The 20,462-nt window shown below is 39.0% G+C and overlaps 2 protein-coding genes across 4 annotated transcripts in view; one reads left to right on the forward strand and one right to left on the reverse strand.

Moving 5' to 3' along the window:
* Positions 1-4,556, forward strand: part of dennd1a (DENN/MADD domain containing 1A) — a 60,967-nt gene extending 56,411 nt beyond the window's left edge. For 2 of the 3 annotated variants that reach the window (XM_040156750.1, XM_040156753.1), the window contains one exon: positions 276-4,556. In XM_040156750.1, the coding sequence (XP_040012684.1) occupies positions 276-1,346 (1,071 nt within the window). In that variant the 3' untranslated portion in view covers positions 1,347-4,556. The remainder of the gene's footprint in view (positions 1-275) is intronic. The other variant, XM_040156752.1, reaches the window with a different exon arrangement.
* An 8,664-nt stretch (positions 4,557-13,220) lies between these two features.
* The window catches only part of crb2a (crumbs cell polarity complex component 2a), a 36,126-nt gene continuing 28,884 nt past the window's right edge, over positions 13,221-20,462 (reverse strand). Inside the window, exons 10-13 of the mRNA XM_040156532.1 lie at positions 18,643-19,513; positions 18,382-18,498; positions 17,379-17,505; positions 13,221-15,769 (exon numbers count right to left, since the gene is read on the reverse strand). Of these exons, the coding sequence (XP_040012466.1) occupies positions 15,548-15,769; positions 17,379-17,505; positions 18,382-18,498; positions 18,643-19,513 (1,337 nt within the window). The 3' untranslated portion in view covers positions 13,221-15,547. The remainder of the gene's footprint in view (positions 15,770-17,378; positions 17,506-18,381; positions 18,499-18,642; positions 19,514-20,462) is intronic.

Raw genomic sequence — 20,462 nt, forward strand, 5'->3', positions numbered from 1 at the left:
TAATAGTGTTATTTCCTAATAGATGGCATTTGGTCCAGATTCCAGGTTTGTTCCAGAGGTTTCAGATTGACTAAAACCTTTTTGTTATGGAATACAACAAAATACCTTGGCAACAAATGTCCACATAGTTATGAAATTTGTTATGGGTGTTCATAGTCCTCAGAGGATGATTCCTTATGATTTTTATTGACCCACTGAAACTTTCATCTGTGTCACTATCGTGAAATTTTCCCTGGATTAGCAATTATAGACTTAATTATTTCTCGTGTTTACAGCGGATGGACCTGAGTGTCAGTGAACACTCGCGAACACTTCCAGGCCTCAAGCTCTCCAACCCTTACAACAAGCTGTGGAGTATAGGTCAGGATGAAATAGCCTTGCCTGTTTGTGCGCCTCCTACCTGTGATAGACCGCCATCTGTCCAACTTCCTGTGCAGACAGAATCCAACTCCCCAAGTTGTGAAGGCTCTGGCATGGGCCCCGACCCTTTGGAGCCTTCCACCCCCGGCAACATCACCATTCCACGTCCCCACGGAAGAAAGACGCCTGAACTTGGTACTGTCCTAGCAGCCCCTGTAGCCCAGTCACGCTCTAAAGCTGCAGGAACTGGTGAAGGAAGGACTACGTCAGGGGGACAAGAGTTTAGGCAAGCACTGAGCATGACCACAGATGGAGACCTGCTGAAGCCCACTAAGGTAGCTGAGGACAGTATAGATCTGATAAGCCTTCTAGATCCCCTTAACAGCTCAGCAAAGACCAGTTCCACTTCACTAAATGACGGGGTAGATATTGGTATGTCGTCATCTTCCTGCAAACCAAAACTACCACCCAGGTCTTACCCACAGGGCTTGCCCCCTTTCCCAGTGCATCCTCACATATCACTTAATCCTTTTGCCCAGTCTCTGCAGCACACCTCCCCTCAAATGCGTTATTCGCTGACTGTAAGTGGGAATCCCTTCAGTGCAGTCTGTGGGCCTCCACCAGTCTCTTACTTACACACTCCACCCCAGCCACAATCCTTTTCTACATTACCTGGGCTCTACAGACAGCATTCGCCAGGCAGTTCAACTCTGCCACCCAGCTATGGACTGCTCCAGTCAGCCTTTCCCTCCTCATTCACCTCCCTGCCTAACTCTTCTGCAAGCAATCATGCCCTTTCCAGCCTGGCGGACTCCCTGTCTGTTCCCAGTACAGCCACGAACATGCTGGCAGAGCCACTTCATGCTGAGGGAGACAGCCAGAAGACTCAGGATCCTTTTGGGGACCTGCTGACTATGGTCAAGCCAGCTACACCCCAAAAAAAGAAGGTGGAGGACCTTCGGCGGAGGTGGGAAACATTTGACTAAAACCTTTGAAGGTGTGTTGAGGTGCTCTTCTGTCACTACTCAAACTTCCTTCGCTATTGTATCAGGCCTTCTATTGCAGTTACTGACACATTAGCTCTAATACACTCTGTTTTGCTACTGCAGCTCACAGTCATAGAAGAATATTGGCTTAAACTAACATTAAAGATATGCTGAGAAATTTTACTTGAGAGTTCTGTAAGAATTTTCCTAATCCTCTATTCCAAGATGATGAATGAATTTGTTTTCTATGTGTTTTGAAACAATGCTGAGGAATGAAAAAAAAAGTAGTGCGTAAATTATTTCCCCTACAAACTAACATTAAACGTACTTTCAGGCAGTAAGTTGTTTTTGCTAACTAAATTAGTGGCAGCAGTGGCAAGGAGGGACAGAGTGTATGCAGCTTTCATGAACATGTATGGTTCTTTGCCAATGCTGGGTTGATGGTGACTGAACTTTTTTCATCTTTCTGCTGAAGCGCACTGGCTACCAGAGAAACCACACAGAGGAAAACAAAGTCGGAGATCATTTCACTAGGATCTGAGTTCCCTGAACAATGCACCTCTTCAGCAGCAGTGAACATAGTTTAAAGGGCCAGTTAAACTTGCTATGTTAATTGTTTAATATTGCTAACCATTTCCTCGGCTTAAAGCTAAAACCTTCTCTTTTTCATTATTTGATGAGACTAGAGGAGGTGGATAGCAGGAACCTGTAGCATATGGTACATGTTGTAACTGTGTTCGCACTCAGGCAGTAGTCGCTATGTCAGAGTTACACCCTGCTGCCTTTCATCTGAAATATATAAGTTATGTTGCTGTGTGGCAGACGCAGTGGCAACTGCTTTCTGTCTTATAGTTCTTATACTTATATACTAAGATTTTCATTATACCATTACCTCACACTTTGATTCTCTTGATGGTCAGTAATTTTTGAGCAACAGCCTTTGAATGTATTTGCATTCTTTAATTACCTAAGTAGTATTTTTCATTGTTATTGGGGGAGTCCTCCTGTCCTATGTGGGATTCACATTGTGTACCAAGACAAAAGGGATTCACAGGAAACTGTGCATGCACTGGGTATGATGTAAAAGACAACAATGGAACATCACTGTTTTACTGTATCAAACAAAATTGTTGACTGACTTCTTTGTTAAAATGCGATATAATGAATATTCTCAGCACACAGTCTGTTGGGCTACATTGTAAACAGATACAACAGCTGCTCTTCTGTTGAATTTCTGACAGAGTGGTTGTTCAAAGTGTATTTGTTTCCCCCAGTGGTTGACACAGGTGCAATCTCATACAGAACTCTGGGCACTATATTATTAAAGAACACTAGGTCAAAACCTAGTATATGGCTCTGATCGCCCTTTATTTGTTTGCTTCTCTCCTACTCTCGTTGCTCACATATACAGTAATTTAATTCAGCCGAATTCCCAATAAAGCTCTTCTTATTTACATGTTTTTCTGTTTCTGTTGTCAGAAAACGGAAGTATAAAAAAGTGATTGAAACATGGCCTATTTACTACGTGTTAACCAGCAGTCAGTTCCAAACCATTTCCAAGCTGCTGCTCTGCACTGCTAAAAGCCTGATTTGTAACCGTGACTTCATCTGACAAAATCACCCTACACATCAGTTAAAGACAAGGGCTGTGATGCGATTTCTGCTATATTTACTTGTAAAATGATCACTCAGACAGAAAGTTTGAAGCTCAATTGAATGAGACGCAAAGAGAGGTGTGCGATCCGGAGGGAAAGTCTGATCTCGCGCTCGTGGGTTAATACTGACGACTCTCTTCTGGGAAAGTAGCTAAGGTTTGTCCAGGAAGTCACTAGATTTGTTGCTAGGTGCTTTGTGAAGAAAAGCTACTAAAGAGGTGTGAAAACTCACTAATGGTGTAACTTTATCACTCACTCACTCACTCACTCACCCACCCAGTCAGTCATCCATATTCGCATTTATAGGGCTGGCCCCGCTGATGCGGTCCAGCCAAACACACTTGCCATTACCCCTAGCAAACACAGGTGTCACCTAATCAACCAGTACTGAGATCTTAAGAAATATAACATAAAATGGCTTTTATTCCCAAAACACAGTTTGTAAGTGGTATACTCAGATATGATGAACAGTCTTACTGTCAGTATTACTGTGATTTATCACTTTTGTTCAAGACTGTAATGACATGATTTTCTTCTACTACTTCTTGAATATTGTGAATATAGAGAACAAATTGGCAAAGGAATCAGAGATGATGTATCATTGACTGCAACAGAAGGTCCTTGTCTTGTGGGTAGGAAAGGTCATGGTTGAAAGGCCACACGCACATTCACACAGACCTCCCCTCCCCATTACCATCCCCATTACCATCAGCTCTGCTGATGACAAACTGTGTGTCTGGTGAACAAATGGAGTGCATTAACTGTTTCATCAGCCCACAACACTTGGACTCAGCTTCACCTGTCTAAGGATCATCTGAAGATGGATATTTTGTGTTGTCTTATTTTCCCACCATTCTACTAAGGAAACTGCACACAAAGCCGGCCTTGCTTCAGGATGTTCAGATGCCAACAGTTCTCATCCTGTCGCCACTTACTAACAAATTGATAACACAATTCTTTGCACAGCACCCTGTCATGTCATCTGTCGTTAGTGCCACCACATTAGCATAGTGCTCAGTATAGATCCGTATAGATTTGTGACTTAAAAATAGCACGCAGTATTTCCTAAGAGAAGATATACTGTATGTCACACTCACAACAGCATATGTCTTAATGATGTCAACTTCTACGATTAGCTTGTCTTATTACTAGTAGCTAGTCCGCTATAGCCAATTAACATCCTAATGACATTATAGTACTGCTACAAAATTTGGTGCATCTCATGCATTTAGTTCACCTATTGATTTAGTTCACCTTTTGATGCATTTAATTCACCTATTGATCTTTTTGGTAGCTTCATGCACAGTGCTGTTGTTTCTTCTTTTGTTTCTTTGGCCTTCATGATTGCCTTCTCTCACTGACCTGTAAAATGTCTTGCCTCCTACTGTTTTTAAAAAGAAACATTTTAAGAAAACCTGCAAGCGTACAATAGACTGTAATGTCCCTAAAATGATTTTAAACATTTCTTTCTAATTAAATAATTGGGGACTTTGAAACACTTTAATGTATATTCTGTTGTTTTAACTGATAAAGTTAGGTCCATAAGTATTTAGACAGTGACACAGTTTTCGTAGTTTTGCCTCTGTGCACCACCACAATGGATTTCATACAAAGCCATCAAGATGTGATTGAAGTGTAGACTTTCAGCTTTGCTTCAAGGGGTTTAACAAAAGTATCATATTAACTGTTTAGAAATTACAGCCATTTTTATACATAGTCCCTCATTTTCAGAGGCTCAAAAGTTATTGGACGATTGACAAATGATCAGTTTCATGACCAGATGTGGCCTGTTCCCTCATTATTTCATGACAAATTAAGCAGATAAAATGTCTAGAGTTGATTCCAAGTGTTGAATTTGCATTTGGTAGCTGTTCATGGGAACTCTCAATATGCGATCCAAATGATGATGATGCAAATGAATCATCATTAGGCCGAGAAAAAAAAAAAAAAAACTCTCAGACAGATAGCAGTAACCTTAGGGGTGGCCAAATCAACAATTTGGTACATTCTAAAAAAGAAGGAATGCACTGGTGAGCTCAGCAACACCAAAAGGCCTGGAAGACCACAGAAGACAACATAAGTGGATGATTGCAGATTTCTTTCCTTGGGGAATAAAAACCCCTTCACAACAAAGTCAAAGTCTACAATCAAGAGACACTTTCATGAATTTAAATACAGAGGGTTTACCATAAGGTGCAAACCACTGGTAACACTCAGAAGCCAGATTAGATTTCTTCTGCCAGAAAACATCTAAAAAAAACCTGCCCAGTTCTGGAACAAGATTCTTTGGACAGATTAAACCAAGATGAACTTGTACCAGAATGATGGGAAGAGAAGAGTATGGAGAAGAAAAGGAACGGCTCATGATCCATCATCTGTCAAACATGGTGGAGGCAGTGTTATGGCATGGGCATGTATGGCTGCCAATGGAACTGGGTCACTGGTGTTTATTGATGATGTGACTGCTGATAGAAGTAACAGGATGAATTCTGAAGTGTACAGGGCTATACTTTCTGCTCAGATTCAGCCAAATGCTGCAAAACTGAATTGATGGTTCTTCACAGTAGAGATGGATAATTACCCAAAAAAAAATACAAACCAACCCAAGATCTTCTCAAGGAAAAGAAATGGAATATTCTTCAATGGCCAAGTCAGTCACCTGACCTCAGCCCAATTGAGCATATTTTTCACTTACCGAAGACAAAACTGAGGGCAGAAAGACCCATAGACAAGTAGCAAGTGAAGGCAGCTGCAGCAAGGAATGGCAAAGCATCTGAAGGGAGAAAACTCAGCATTTGGGGATGTCCATTGGTTCCAGACTTCAGAAAGTCATTGACTGCAAATGATTTTCATCCAAGTATTAAAAATAATCCTTGTATTTATAATTATGTTGTTTTTGTCTAATTACTTTTGAGCCTCTGAAAATAAAGGACCATGTATAAAAACGACTGTAATTCCTAAACAGCTGATGCAATAGTTTTGTTAAACCCCTTGAATTAAAGCTGAAAGTCTACACTTCAATCACATCTTGATGGCTTTGTATCAAATCCATTGTGGTGGTGCATAGAGGCAAAATTACGAAAATTGTGTCACTGTGCAAGGACTATTGACCAAACTGTATATGCACTCTATATTTCCTTCTTTTGGTTTTTGCTTTAATCGAGTGTTAATTACTGTGTGTTTGATGACAGTGATGCCCAATGAGTTACAGGCTGTTGACACATTGTGATGACCTTGTGCATAGAGCAGAATCAAGGGTTCTCACAATTTTACCACCAGTTTCTATTTCAGCTCCTTCATTACCTTGTTACATTTTTTCCTGTGATGACAGTGCCCATCTGTCCGTTGTTCCAGAGCCAGATATCTTGTCCGTTGTTCATATTCCCGTTTCATTTAATATGAATATTCATGATCACTGCAGGAGGATTCCTGATTATTTTAATTTGTAAACCCCTGTACTTTCCTCTAGCACCAATACAGATATTTCCACTTGCTCAACACTTTGGTCCATGACACTATACCTCAGAAACATGGTCCTCTTGTGCCTATTAATTGGTGGTTTTCAGAGGATGAGTCTTAGTTTTCACCTTTTAGCACCACCATCACACCAGAATGTCCACTTGTACAAAAGAAATATTAAAATCAATAGCAAAATATTAAATTCCACAACACTGTGCTCCATTTTGTCTGGTTTCTTAGACAAATGCAATTTGTTCCAACTTCCTTCTGTTAGTAGACACTGTCAAACTAAGCTAATCCTGTACAGTTTGTAATGATAACTAGGGATGGCATTGGGCTTTAGCTGATCAAAGTCACTGAGTCAGTTAAAATGACCGCATAAGGAGGGCTGAAATAACAAGTCCACCTACACTGCCAAATAATTTCAAAGGGAAATGTGTGTTTCTGTGGATGGATTCTGACCATCATTTAGTGCGCTGTGTAGAAGTTCTGTAGGAGCTTAAGTGACTTAAATTGACCTGCATGATTCACAGTTCAGTTGTAATTATTTCATGACACATTGCCAACACTACTTTGGCATGCTTCCAGAAGTCAGATGAGAGAACCAATATACATTTCATCTGATGAACATGATTAGCCTAGCTTAGCATGATCACTGAAAGCAGGTGGAAATAGTGTCAAAAGTGTTAACATAAACCTTCCAGGATTTCTTGATTGAACCCAGCAGTTTTTTTACCAAAACTAGCAGTTACTAAAACCACAATACTGGTTTTACCGTGCTAAAAACAAAATATTTCATCCTACATCCAGTAGTTGTTAATGTGGATGTGTTAATACAAGGCTGAGAAAGTATCAGCTAATTCTGTGGTCAAACTGCAGTGGCAAAAACCATGTGGGATAGAAAATAGTGTGGGAAGGGTTGCACGCATAAGCTGCTGGAGCTATCGTGTCTTGCATGTTCGCATTAACGCTCAACAAGCTAAAAATTACATATCTTTTTTTAAGACTGCACTGATTGTACCCTTCTTCCCCATCCTTGCACTCACTTCACTTAGCACTTGTAGCCATGCAGCCAAGACGTCAAGTCTCTTACCCTCTTTGTCAAACTGACCGGACAATTATTTGGACTAAAATCTTGCTCAAGCAAACAAGAATATATGTGCCTTTGGAGGCAGATGCACCTCACCCTCTTGTTTATGTAAATTAATAGGGGTTATAAATGTATTACATCAGTATAAATCCTTTGAGATGTATCATCTTGTTTTCAAGGGGGTCCCAGCCAACATTCATAAAAAAACTGGAAAAAAGAACAGTACAACACACAATATGTAACACAACAATGACAAAAGCAAACAAAACAAACAACAAAAAACAACAAAAAACAACCTTATACCAGACACAATCAAAAAGAAAAAAAAATCCATAATTAAAGGAAATAAATGAACCATGATGGTATTACTGAGAACATATGAAATCTATTTTAAGATGAAAAAACAAAACATTTTTAAATAAGCACAATGATGTCATAGATATGATATTTACAGGTAACTTATTCCAATCAGAAGGAGCCCGAGACATAAAAACTTTTTTTACCAACTTCCTTAGATACAAAGGGGACTATAAAAAGGATCTGATCAGTGCTTGTTCGTGCATAATTTGACATATAAGGAACAAAAAAATTGTTTTAGATAATAAGGATAGTTGAAGTTATTACATTTAAAAATAAATTGGTACCAGTGAGGTGAGGTGATTACATAAGTGAATAACTGTAAGAGCTATGGATTTCATTTCATTTGGTCTGGACAAAGTGAACCAAACTGTATTATAGGTGTGAAAGCAGCCTAACATGTCCTATAATGCCCACCTTACAGCAGATTAACCCTTCTGATTGAGATAACAATATGGCCTTTTTACTCTGTTTCAGCCCTCAGGAAGAACATGATTTTTGTTTGTTTTTTGGCCCACTAGTGAGCAATAGCAAAACTGTCTCCATTTTTCATACATCCAACACCTGTTCTTTTGTAATGTGTAATAATGATTACAGCCTCACACTGCTGCCACTGCTAGCTGTTTCCACTTCCTCCAGTGTTAGGGTTGGCGTTAAAGTCTAATGCTCAGGAGTAGATTCTTGGGGAAGTGAAGTATGTTTCCCCTTTACCTTAACCTGAAGCTAACCTTACCCTAGCCCCAACCAGTTAAAGGGTAAACCTGTCCTGGACACATTCTTGATTATTTTCTGTGGCGAAATTAAATTTTTAGTCAGAATTTTGTGTTCATCCTGTGTGAAAAACAGAGCTGAATTCGCATGGCAGTATATCTACGCTTCTCAGTACAGGAACGTAAATCATAAATCCTACTGCTCCCACACAAACTAGTTTTGCTTCTTTCTTTTTTTTACACTTGTATATTGAAGATAACCTACATTACATTGGCAGTTTCTAGTGTTTCTTTCAACCTGAACACCCTTAATTACACCGCACTTTTTGTCTTTTGTACTTCATCCTAAATGCATATCAAAATTAAAAAATGGTTTGCAATCACTCTGACTGGACTCACTTCAATTTCCGCAGGATGGTGCAACATATATTGTCTTTGAGAATAATTGCTATCACTTTTAGAACAGACCTGTTTTACTGTAAGCGGTTAACATCCAGTCATAATCTGTGGGATGTAAAAAAATGCTGACCAGGCCCATTTGATTCTGATTTTGTATAAAGATTGAAAGAGGAAAAGATGTAAGTGTCTTTGAAAGAGGGTGAATTGTTGGGGCACGGTTGGCAGGAGCTTCAGTCACAAAGATGCTCAACTGGCTAGACTTTCAATAGGAACAGTGACTGAAGTGACATCTGCATTTAGATCTGTGGGAGAGAGATCATTAATAGGGTCGGCAGACATTTGATTACCATGATGCTTGTGCAGCTCTTCCTCAGGTGACTGAGAAGGTCAATGCAGGACGTGATCAGACTGTGTCAGCACAAGAACTCTCCATCAACAACTACATAGAAAGGGCTATTATAGTAGGGTTGCAGTGCATAAAGCCCTCATTACAAAGATGAAGGAACATTTGATAGCTAAGTGGTTTAAAAACCACAGGCACTGGTCTACAGAGATGTGGAAAAAATGTATATGGTCAGATGAGTCATCCTTTACTATATTCTCAACAAGTGGGTTAGTGCATGTGTTGCGTACACCAAGAGAACGGTACAGGCGTGAATGCTTGACCCCTATGGTGAGGGGATCAGGTGGCTCTGTTATGCTGTGGGGGGCCTTTTGCTGGGCTGGTTTGGGTCCACTGTTCCCCTTAGAGGGAAGGGTCACTGTAAATCAATACAAAGTTGTTCTGAGTGATCCCCTTTATCCTATGATGAAACATTTCTATCCTGATGGGAGTGGTCTCTTTCAGGATGACATCCCCCCATCCATAGGGCACAAGGGGTCACTGAATAGTTTGATGATTATGAAAATGATGTGAATCATGTGCTTTGGCCTTCACAGTCACCAGGTCTCAACCCAATTGAACACCTATGGGAGATTTTGGACCGACATGTTAGAAAGCTATGGAAGATTTTATTAGACTTTAACCCACAGAAGACATTCCACAAATGGGTACCATGCATAACTTACTCTGTAAACATTTACGCATTTGTGGAGCCATTGTTACACGTGAAATGGGTTTTGCAAATTTGTGGTCCGCTTCCTGTCAGTTTATGGGCAACATAACATTTGTGATTTCCCTCCTATTTCCAGATTTTTGTCCAATTTGTACCGCAGCTGATCTGTAGAAAAAATCCACAAATGTGAGGTGTTCACGGAAGACAAGCCACAAATTTGTACCATGATCCACAAATATCTCACTATCCACAAACATGTTTTTATTTGTGTTGTGTGAAGTCGTTCTGCAGCTGATCTATAGAGAAAATCCACAAATGTAAATGCAGTTACTAGCTGCACCAGCAGGTGTAGGTCCCTCACATGAGCTAACACAACTACAGTCTGTACTGGGGGAAGGCTAAGACAAGAGTTTACCTAGCATCTGCATCCGTACAACAGGAGACAATAAGGAGAAGGACAGCAGCTGGGCTTCAACCAGGAGGGGAAAGGCAAAGTGGAGCATCTTTATTTAACCCTACGGTCAGGATTCAGGATCAGGTTCATCATTGTCATCTCCAGGTGAGTGTGCTATGCTTACTTACTTACTAGCGTTACCTACAGTTTGCTAACTGTGTGTTAGCTGTGGTAGTTGTGTACAAGTTAGCTCACATTAGATCATTTAGTTCAGTTACAGAGACATTCTGGTCCTCAAAGAATCGGGGGGGGGGGGGGGTGTCAAAGAAAGCTTTGTAAAAGTTTATGAAAAGCATAGTACTTATGTATTCTATAAAGCCCATCCAGGCTTCATTTTTATCCCAACCACATACCTGTATAGCTTCATGACTGTATATTGCATAGTTGTGATGCTATTGCAGTGACAAAAATCTGTCCAAAGACAGAAAGACATGAACACTTGCCAAAGTACGCAAAACTGCCTCAGAGATAGTTCCCGCTACAGTAAATGTCTCCAAGACCACAATTTACCATGATGACACACACACACACACAGACCTTGGTCACTTTTGGAGACTTACCCTAACCCTCATCATAACCAATACTTGCCTAACCGTAACCCTAATCCTTACCCTAACTTTAATCTATCCCTAACCTTAAGCTTTTTCCCAATTGATGACACAGCCTTTGTTCCCAATTGCACAAGCCGTCCCCAATTTACTGGTGTTTAGTCTGACATTTGTCCCCAAAAGTATCCTATGACAGAATGACAAGCACACACAGGTGCACACACAGGTACACACACACACACACACACACACACACACACACACACAGATTCACAAGGGGAAAACAATATTGCCTACTGCATATTGAATTACTTTTTATAAGTACAAATAAATACTACTTGATTAAAATTCACTTTAAGTTTCTTCAAACAGCGTACTTATTGTATCACAATAAATTCATACTATTTTATTTACTATTGTATTTATTTACATTATATTTAGTAAAATAGATATTTGTATTAGACACATTTATTGTCTGTCAAGAGTATTGAAAGAAAGCTTTGTAAAAGTGTTTTAAGTACATCTCCACTTAATACACTTTGTACAAAGTGTATTAAATGTATTCCATAAAGCCTACTTCAGAATACTGCATTTCAGTGTACTTATAGCATAATTTTATATAAAATGATTTAAGTGTTCTTAAAGGTGTTGCACTTGTGCACTTTTTGGTATTAAAAAGTAATACACTTTTTAATGAATACATTGAAGTACGAATATAAATGTGTAAAGGTAACACAAAGATAATACACTTTTTTCATATTTAAATTTAATACAAAATTTATAAGGAAAGTAATAATGTGCTTTAAATGCACTTTCTTTTACAACCTAAGTATGCTTCAGTGTATTTTTTATTTACAATTGAAAAGTTGAGGATGAGTCAACTCTAGTTGAAGAAGCAGTTAAGTGGGTGTGTGTGTGTGTGTGTGTGTGTGTGTGTGTGTGTGTGTGTGTGTGTGTGTGTGTGTGTGTGTGTGTGTGTGTGTGTGACTCAAGCATAAACATAACTTTTTTTTTTTTTAATTTATGTTGTTGACACCTTATGACCAATTTGGCCCAAAATTTTTCAACTGTAATCCTAAAATGTGACATCATGCCAGTACAATCAATATCCTCAATGTAGGTAACCTGCAAATTTGAAGATAAGGACAGTGAGCTCAGGTTACATTATAATACAGCATAAAGTACAGTGGTCATGAGGAAAAAAATGTTCTAAAACTGAAGTTGCAGTGTCTCTCTGAAAAAGCAAAAAGTAACGGTTATAAGAAAATGTAGTTAGAAGTAGACATTTTGACTTGCTCAGTTATTAAGAGCAATAATATGTGCACTGGTATGAGATGTTGGCACACCCTTGTTTGATGTAACCAAAATTATTGTAGCTTTTTACATTTGAGCAATCAAACAGCTATCATCATCATAGTCCTTTATTTCATTCTCAGGAGAAAACTGAGGGAAAGACCCTCATTTATGATGTTGCAGGAATTACAAGGCAGAATAACAGTGTAAAAGAAAAAGTTGAACGACGATTAAAAACAGAAATGTAAATATTATTTACAGAGCTATAATACACTGCCTTGCGAAACCATAGTCTTACCAGCTGATCTTTATATTCTGCTGAGCCCCTAATGGTTTAGCAACAGTTGTTGAAGGAGTGTGAGTAGTTGAAGAATTACTACTAGTAGTAATAGTTTGGAAGTAATGTAACAGCAATAGTAGTAGTACTTTCATAACACCATAATTGTAGTGTAATAGTAGTGATTCTTGTATTAAAGCAGTATGGCACACTGTAGTATGTCTTTTCTTCCTTGTCTGTGTAAAAGGAGTGGAATAGTAGTAATAATGTAAAATTTTCCATAGGTTACTCCATAGGAATGAATAAATCTTACATACTGTCAGTTTGAAAACACAGTGTTGATATATTTATAATAATATAACAGCACAGATTTAAAAAAAAAAAAAAAAAAAAAGCTGCTTTCTGTGTGAAGTCTGCATGGTTTTCCTCTGACACTTTCAGTTTCTTCACATAATCCAAATACATGCAGGCTAAAGCTGAATTGCTGAAAGCTTTGAATGTGTTTGAAGATACGACAGCTCAGAAAATTAACTTTATTGCATGTTTATAATACATTATTAATAAAACATCCTGGATTTTGTACATCAAAATAAAGAAAAAAAAGGAAACAGTCACATACTGTGCAGCCAAAACCTAAATTCTTATTAAATGAGAACATGTTTGTTTTTAAAAAAAAAAACTAATACTGTACTTTGTATTTTCCACATTAAAGTGTGCTACATGTTATTTCATGTTACTTTTTCTCCCAAACTTACACTTGCAGACAGGTCCTTAATTCCTTTCATTATTTATTTTGGTGCCATATTTCAAACTTATATTCAAAAAATCTCTCCTACATACTGTATGTACTGAGAACTTCACATCTACAGATGCAGTTTGTTTTCATCTGCCAGAAAACTGTCTTGAATTTGCCTGGGTTTCATGCAAGCAATGTGAAGTTGCTAAGGAAGAGGCCGAGACAAACATAAGCAGACACTCCCTTTGTGCATGTGAGGTGTTAACAGTAAAAATCAAAAAAAAATAAAAAATAAATTCCAACAAATTTAAAACTTACAAGAAACATAAATATACAAACTGTACAGGTTTGACCTGAAGAGAAACATCTATGAAAAAGTTAACTTGTGGAGTAAACTGTACAACAGGCTGTGTTCCTAACAAGGAAAACTATATTCTGATGTCATTTAACACAAAAATTAGCTTTTAAAATGAAAATAAAATGATGTCATTTTAAAATATGCATTAGATGTTTTGTGTGTTTTTGAATGGATTTTTCCACTTTTTCTCCCCACTTTACAATTGTTGCACAGCAGTCCTCAGTCTGTTTTTTGTGCCTCCTCCGAAACACATGAATTCACTAGATGCTGCCTTTTGTTTGCCACAGTGTAACTTCACTGCCACCCCACATTTCACGATTCCAAAATACTGTGTGTTGGCTAGATTTTTTTTGTTGTTGCGATGAAAAAGTCTCTATAACACTTTTGACACCACACTGGTCTCTGTGTTTGTGACAGCGAATGACAACTTTGCATGGACCTACATTCCTTTGCAGCCGGTAGTATTCTGGTTAGCTTTTTTCTAGAGTAGTATCGCTTCATGTAAAGCTCTTAATCCTACTTTCTACTTTGTGGAAACTATGTGCTTGTAAGTTTGATGCAACTCCAGTCTAAGTGGAGCTGAGGTGGGAGAAGTAAGCTTCAACCAGTCACCACAGCGTATGATAGTATGAAGTTTCCAAATTTCAGCCAACCTTCCAGAAAATCAGCAAAACAGAATGCAAATAAATGCACTTCTCCATCCACTACTGTTCTGTGAATATCAGGTGTTGGTTTCATGATGATAGACAGTTGGGGAAGCTAATTCTTCAGTCGCTCCCATTAAACCAATGCATAAGAAGAGGACACAACGAAATGAGGTCATTAAAAGAGCTCCAGTCAAAGCTCAAATGATTGAAAAACCATGTGGAAAACATGATGGAAATGAAGCTTCACATAGATCTGATGTTTTTGTCACTTCACTGGAAGTGACGATTGACGTTTATGTCACATGCTTCATGTACATCAGCATTTATTAACTAAGTCTGATTCCACTGCACTTTGTCTTATTTAAACAAATACACTCATAAGTGTACTTGACTCTATTTAAGACACTGTGTTTTTTTTTAGTGGAACAGTATTTGTCAAAATCACCAATACCCAAATTGCAAGTAAAACTAGAAAAATTAATTGTTCTGGCCTTGTATTAGAAAAGTTGGAACATTTTTCCAATCACTCCAGTACAGTCTGAGTTTTCATGGAGCCAAAATCAAGTTACCTGACTGTTTTCTGGATGTTTGGGCCCCTAACATCTATTGATAATGCTTTCCTACAAATGTAATCCAGTTTCCAACAGCACCACAGCTGTGCCATGATCCTCTGACTCTGGAAACACCATAGGTAATTTTCCACAGTTTGTGTGCTTATGTTTTTAGCTATTGACTGTAGTGATTCTTAAAATAAAGCCCTTAAATTGTCCTCTGTACACTAGCTACAACTATTAAAGCAGGTTAAGGCCCTGCCCTACACAAACTGTGTGTAGAGTTATACAGTGAATTGTACTTCCTTGTTCCCTCATCCTTACAATGAGTTTCTTAGGTGAAATGGACTTGGGACTGTTTCCTCACATGTCTAGAGTCCTTTAACAAAAATCCAAAACCTACATTACATGGTTAACACATTTCTGTTGAATGATAAAGCAGCAGCACTAGGTCAGTACCTGGTCTCCACCATTAGGGGGCTGTATCTTACAACATCTGTCCTTCAGGTAATCCCAGATATTCACTAGATTCACGAGATCCACAGTTAGTTCTGTGCACTTGCCCGCAGTGCTCGGATCACCTCTAACACCTTTGATTTTTCAGCCTTTGTGTCAGATGAGTCTTTCCTCTGGTGGGACTTTGAGCATACTGTCCATCTCCAGCCGAGCTCCAGCCAGCTCCTGGGCACTGGGGCTGTAGGCACCCTCCGACTGGCGCTTCTTCCTTGCTGTGAGCACCATAAGGGTCAAGCTGATGGTCAGTATCAGCACACAGAAGCAGAGCAGCGGGATGGCTACCACCAGCCAGGGAATGCCCTGTTTATGAGCTTGTTTCTGCAAAGGTACAGAGGGCAGAGATTCCGTTTTACTGATGTAAAATGGACTAAAATTGTCATTTGTCATTATTGCATTCGAGGTTTGAAATTTCATGCTTCAGTCCAAAATATATACAGTGCATTTAAAAAGTATTCAGACCCCTTCACTTTTTTCACATTTTATTATGTTGCAGCCTTATGCTAAAATAATTTGAATTTATTTTTTCCCTTATCAATCTATACTTAATACCCCATAATGACAAAGTGAAAACAGAACTTTAGAATTTTTTTGCAAATTTATTAAAAAAGGAAAAACTGAAATATCACATTGACATAAGTTTACAGACCCTTTGCTATGATGCTTGAAATTTAGCTCAGGTGCCTTCGTTTTCTCTTGATCATCTTTGAGATGTTTCTACACCTTGATTGATTGATTCACCTGTGAAAAATTCAATGTATTGGACATAATCTGGAGATGCATACACTGGTCTATATATACTGTCTCAGAGCTGACAATGCTATCAGAGCAAAAACCAAGCCATGAGGTCAAAGAAGCTGTCTGCAGAGCTCAGACACCAGATTGTGTTGAGGCACAAATCTACTGCATTGTACTTTCCCATGAGTACAGTGGCCCCCCAAATTCTTAAATGGAAAAAGTCTGGAACAATCAGGACTCTCCCTAGAGCTGGCGACCCAACCGAACGGGGCAATCAGGGGAGAAGGGCCTTGGTAAGAGAAGTGACCAAGAACCCGATGGTCACTCTGGCCAAGTTCCAGAGCTGTGGGGGTGTTTTTCAGCGGCAGTGACAGGGAGTCTGGTCAGGGATGAGGGAAAGCTGAACAGAGCAAAGTATGGAGATATCATTAAAGAAAAACTGGTCCAGAGCGTTCAGAACCTCAGACTGGGCCGAATGTTAACCTTGCAATAGGACAATGACTCTAGAAACACAGCCAAGACAATGCAAGAGTGGCTAAGAGACAACTCCGTTAATGTCTTTGAGTGGCCAAGCCAGAGTCCTGACATCAAGCCAATCGAACATTTCTGAAGAGATCTGAAAAATGGCTGTCTAACGATGGTTCCCATCCATCCTGAAGAGCTTGAGAGGATCCGCAGAGAAGAATGGCAAAAAGTCCCCAAATCCAGTTATGCAAAGCGTGTCCCATCATACCAGACAAGATTCATGGCTGTAATTGCTGCCAAAAGTGCTTCCACTATGTACTGAGTAAAGGTTTTGAAAACTTATGTCAATGTGATATTTCAGTTTTTCCATTTTAATACATTTTCAAAAACTTCCAAAATACCATTTTCCCTTTGTCATTATGGGGTATTCTGTGTAGATTGAAGAAGGAAAAAGTGAATTTAAATGATTTTAGTATAAGGCTGCAACATAAAAAATGTGAAAAAGTGAAGGGGTCTGAATACTTTCTGAATGCACTGTAAATCACATGAATGTGAAAGTTTGATGAGGATATAGTCCCAAAAATTGTCAGACATTCCAAAATTTCATTATTAAAAAGAAGGGAGAACATTACAAACAAAATATATTTTTGTTGCATGGCAACAAATTAAAAAAATGTACATTTTTCTACCTGTTTAATAGTAAAGAAGAAAAATGTAACAAACGTACATTGGTGTCACAGAATGGACCACTGTAGCCAGGCAGGCATTCACACACAAACATGTTGAATTGATCCAAACAGGAACCACCATTTCGACAGGGGTTAGAATCACACTCATCAATCTCTCTTTCACAACTGCAAGACAGATATTGCATGAGGTCACATATTGACAGAACATAATCATACTTGGGAAAGTGCAGATATACAGTACTGTGCAAACCACTTAGACTACAAGCCATTTATCTAAGCAGTAACTATATGCTACTCAAAAATGTCTTGATTACTTTAGTAGTACTTTTGCAGTGCAAATAATTTTTGTTTCATTTGTCCAGGTTTTAAATTATGTGTGTCTGAGATTTCTGACTCTACTCCAGTTGGAATGTCAATTGCCTGGCTCGAAACATTGAAATATTACATAAGTACAAAGATATATGAGTATTCAGCAGCATCAGGTGTCTCTATCACTCTGTGATTCACAGAATACTGTCAAGTGTTTTCACCAGAACATTCTTCACTGAACATGTTGCTGTAAATGTTTTGGGGTTTTTTTCTCTTTTTTTCTCACTGTATTTTGAGAACATGACAATTAACATGCACACGCAAATACACACAAAGCTGCCAAGGGAGTGTACATGTAAACCACCGCAAAATATGTCTGAAAAAGCCATGTTCAGTCACTTTAGGGCTGTTTAAGTGAGTTTGGATCAGCCCTAAGATACTTTTTCAGTTAACTGGTCCTCATAAATATCAATTGTACTATCTGTATGATTGTTGCATTTAAATTTTTTAAATTAAATTTCTCATTTCACCATCCCAAACAAAATTCCTTTCAGCTCCATTAATTTGGTGCAGTAGCGGATATCTCACAAATGATTTCTCAGAATGTCAGTAGATACAACAAAAAATTATCTTCATGTCTGGAGGTACAGCAGACAATGTAACTTTTGAAAGATACTCTATCATACAATATTTTGGAATTTAACCTAAGGAGATTTAAATCTCTAAGCTTACCTGCTGCCTGTAAAACCTGGCATGCATGTACAATTGGCTCCCCACAGCCCGTCATTGCAGATACCATCATTTTCACATTGGACATCTTTACCACACTGTTTTGGAGGATAGTCCCACCTGTTGGAAAAGGTATTAATCTTTGCTTAAATGAATGATTAATGAAATGCTAGAATTCTGTGTTGGTTTGTGCACTGTATGCTAAAGCTACAGATACCACAGCCTATTCAAAACAATAAACAGATTTTTTGAGTGAGTGCTCACTGGCAGAGAGGTCCACTGTAGTCCTTGGGGCATACACAGGTGTACATGTTGGGTCCATCCTCACAGGTGCCCCCATGTTCACACGCATGATGTTCACACTCATCGAAGTCCTCATCGCAGAGTATGCCAGCATATCCTGGCTGGCAATGGCACTCGAAACCAGCTAAATAGTCCTTACAGCTTCCGTGAACACAGGGCTGAGAAGCACAGTCATCAATGTCTGTCTCACACTGTTCTCCATCCCAGCCAGAGTCACACACACAGCTGAATTTATTAAAGAGGTCCTCACATGTGGCTCCATTTAGACAAGGATCCGAATCACAAACAGGGGCGCTGGTACAACCTAAATGAATCTTTGGTTTTCCAACTAAATGGAACTTAGACAGCTGTGGGGCTTTATAGTTATCCGTAAAAGGAAGGTAGACTCCACCGACTCTCACTGCACCCAAGCAGCCAGTGAAGCTCTCTGCAATTGCCAACACGGCCCCCTTCTCATTGATAAAGTGCAGGCCTTCTGTCTGCTCTGGCACACTGCTGGTGTCTGTGATTCCATCCACAGTGATGACCCAAGGAGAGGCTTTACTCTCCTTCTCAGCCATTGAGATGTTCACACGATGCCAGCTCCCATCAGCCACTCGACGAACGCCTGTAAAGATCAGTGTCTCAACACTGTTGCCAATGTGGATCTCTACCCTTACTGAAGAGTCCAGTAGACCCACCATCAGCAGGTCAGAGCCCCAGGAGGCCCTCAGGAGCACAGCGTTCTCTGATCGAGTCCGCAGCTCCATGTATATTTCAGAGACAGGTTCAGTCAGGGAGCCTCCGGCACTGTACTGCACGGGGTTATTCTCAAATGTGGCATTGTACACACCTAAGGGTCAAATTGGAGAAACGTGTGTATTATTATTGCATTGTTTTGATTTCAATTATGAAAGGGACAGCCTGACAAACTGGATTTGCATTTGTCTGTTGCAGAACCAACTGCCATTTTAACAGGTATGCACCTACTTTTTTATCCCCCAATACCAATACCTCAACTCAGGGTATCTGCAGATACAGGGTACTAATCTAATACCAAATCTGTTTTTCTCAATGATTGGAACTAATTGATCATCATTTTAATGTAAGCTAACATGAGGCCTGGGATAGCTGTGTCTCTATAAACTCCTTAGGGTTGACTGAGATTCCAACAATTCTTGCCAAAATAGACTCGCTTTACCTCTGAAAAAATTAAAGGTTTGGTTCTTATCATTTGTCTTCATTTGTGTATCTGTGTTCACCTGTGAGTTTGGGTTTACTGAGGCAAAGACTCTTTCTCCAAAGTTTATTCATGCTACCAAGCAACTGTTGTAGCTAAATATTAAAATCCAGGGGCACTTATTTATCAAACGTCTCAGAAAGTTTACAAATAAATAAATAAATGTGCAAATTATTTATTTATTTTCATATTATTGCATTTCCACATTAATTTATTTATTTCCAAATTTATTTATTTCCACATTAATTAAGTAATTAATTAATTTCCACATTTGTTCATTTATTTCCATGTTTATTTATTTCTGTTTTTCTTCCTCCTTTATGATAATAAGAGAGGCTTTCACACACCTACGTCACAGTCCCTTTATGTTCTTGTTGGCTGATGGACTGTCAGAGTGTATTAGATCGATTACACTTCTTTTACTACTGTCATTTTGGTCCACACTGATTGGTTGCCCCGATAAACAAAAATGGTGGAATACTATTTGACTTGAGGGTCCTTGTATGGATACACGTGAGTCATCTGAGACATTCAAATAAATGTGAAAGTAAGCCATTGTGTT

The sequence above is a fragment of the Xiphias gladius genome, chromosome 20 (genome assembly GCF_016859285.1).
Source record: "Xiphias gladius isolate SHS-SW01 ecotype Sanya breed wild chromosome 20, ASM1685928v1, whole genome shotgun sequence".
Taxonomy (NCBI): domain Eukaryota; kingdom Metazoa; phylum Chordata; class Actinopteri; order Istiophoriformes; family Xiphiidae; genus Xiphias; species Xiphias gladius.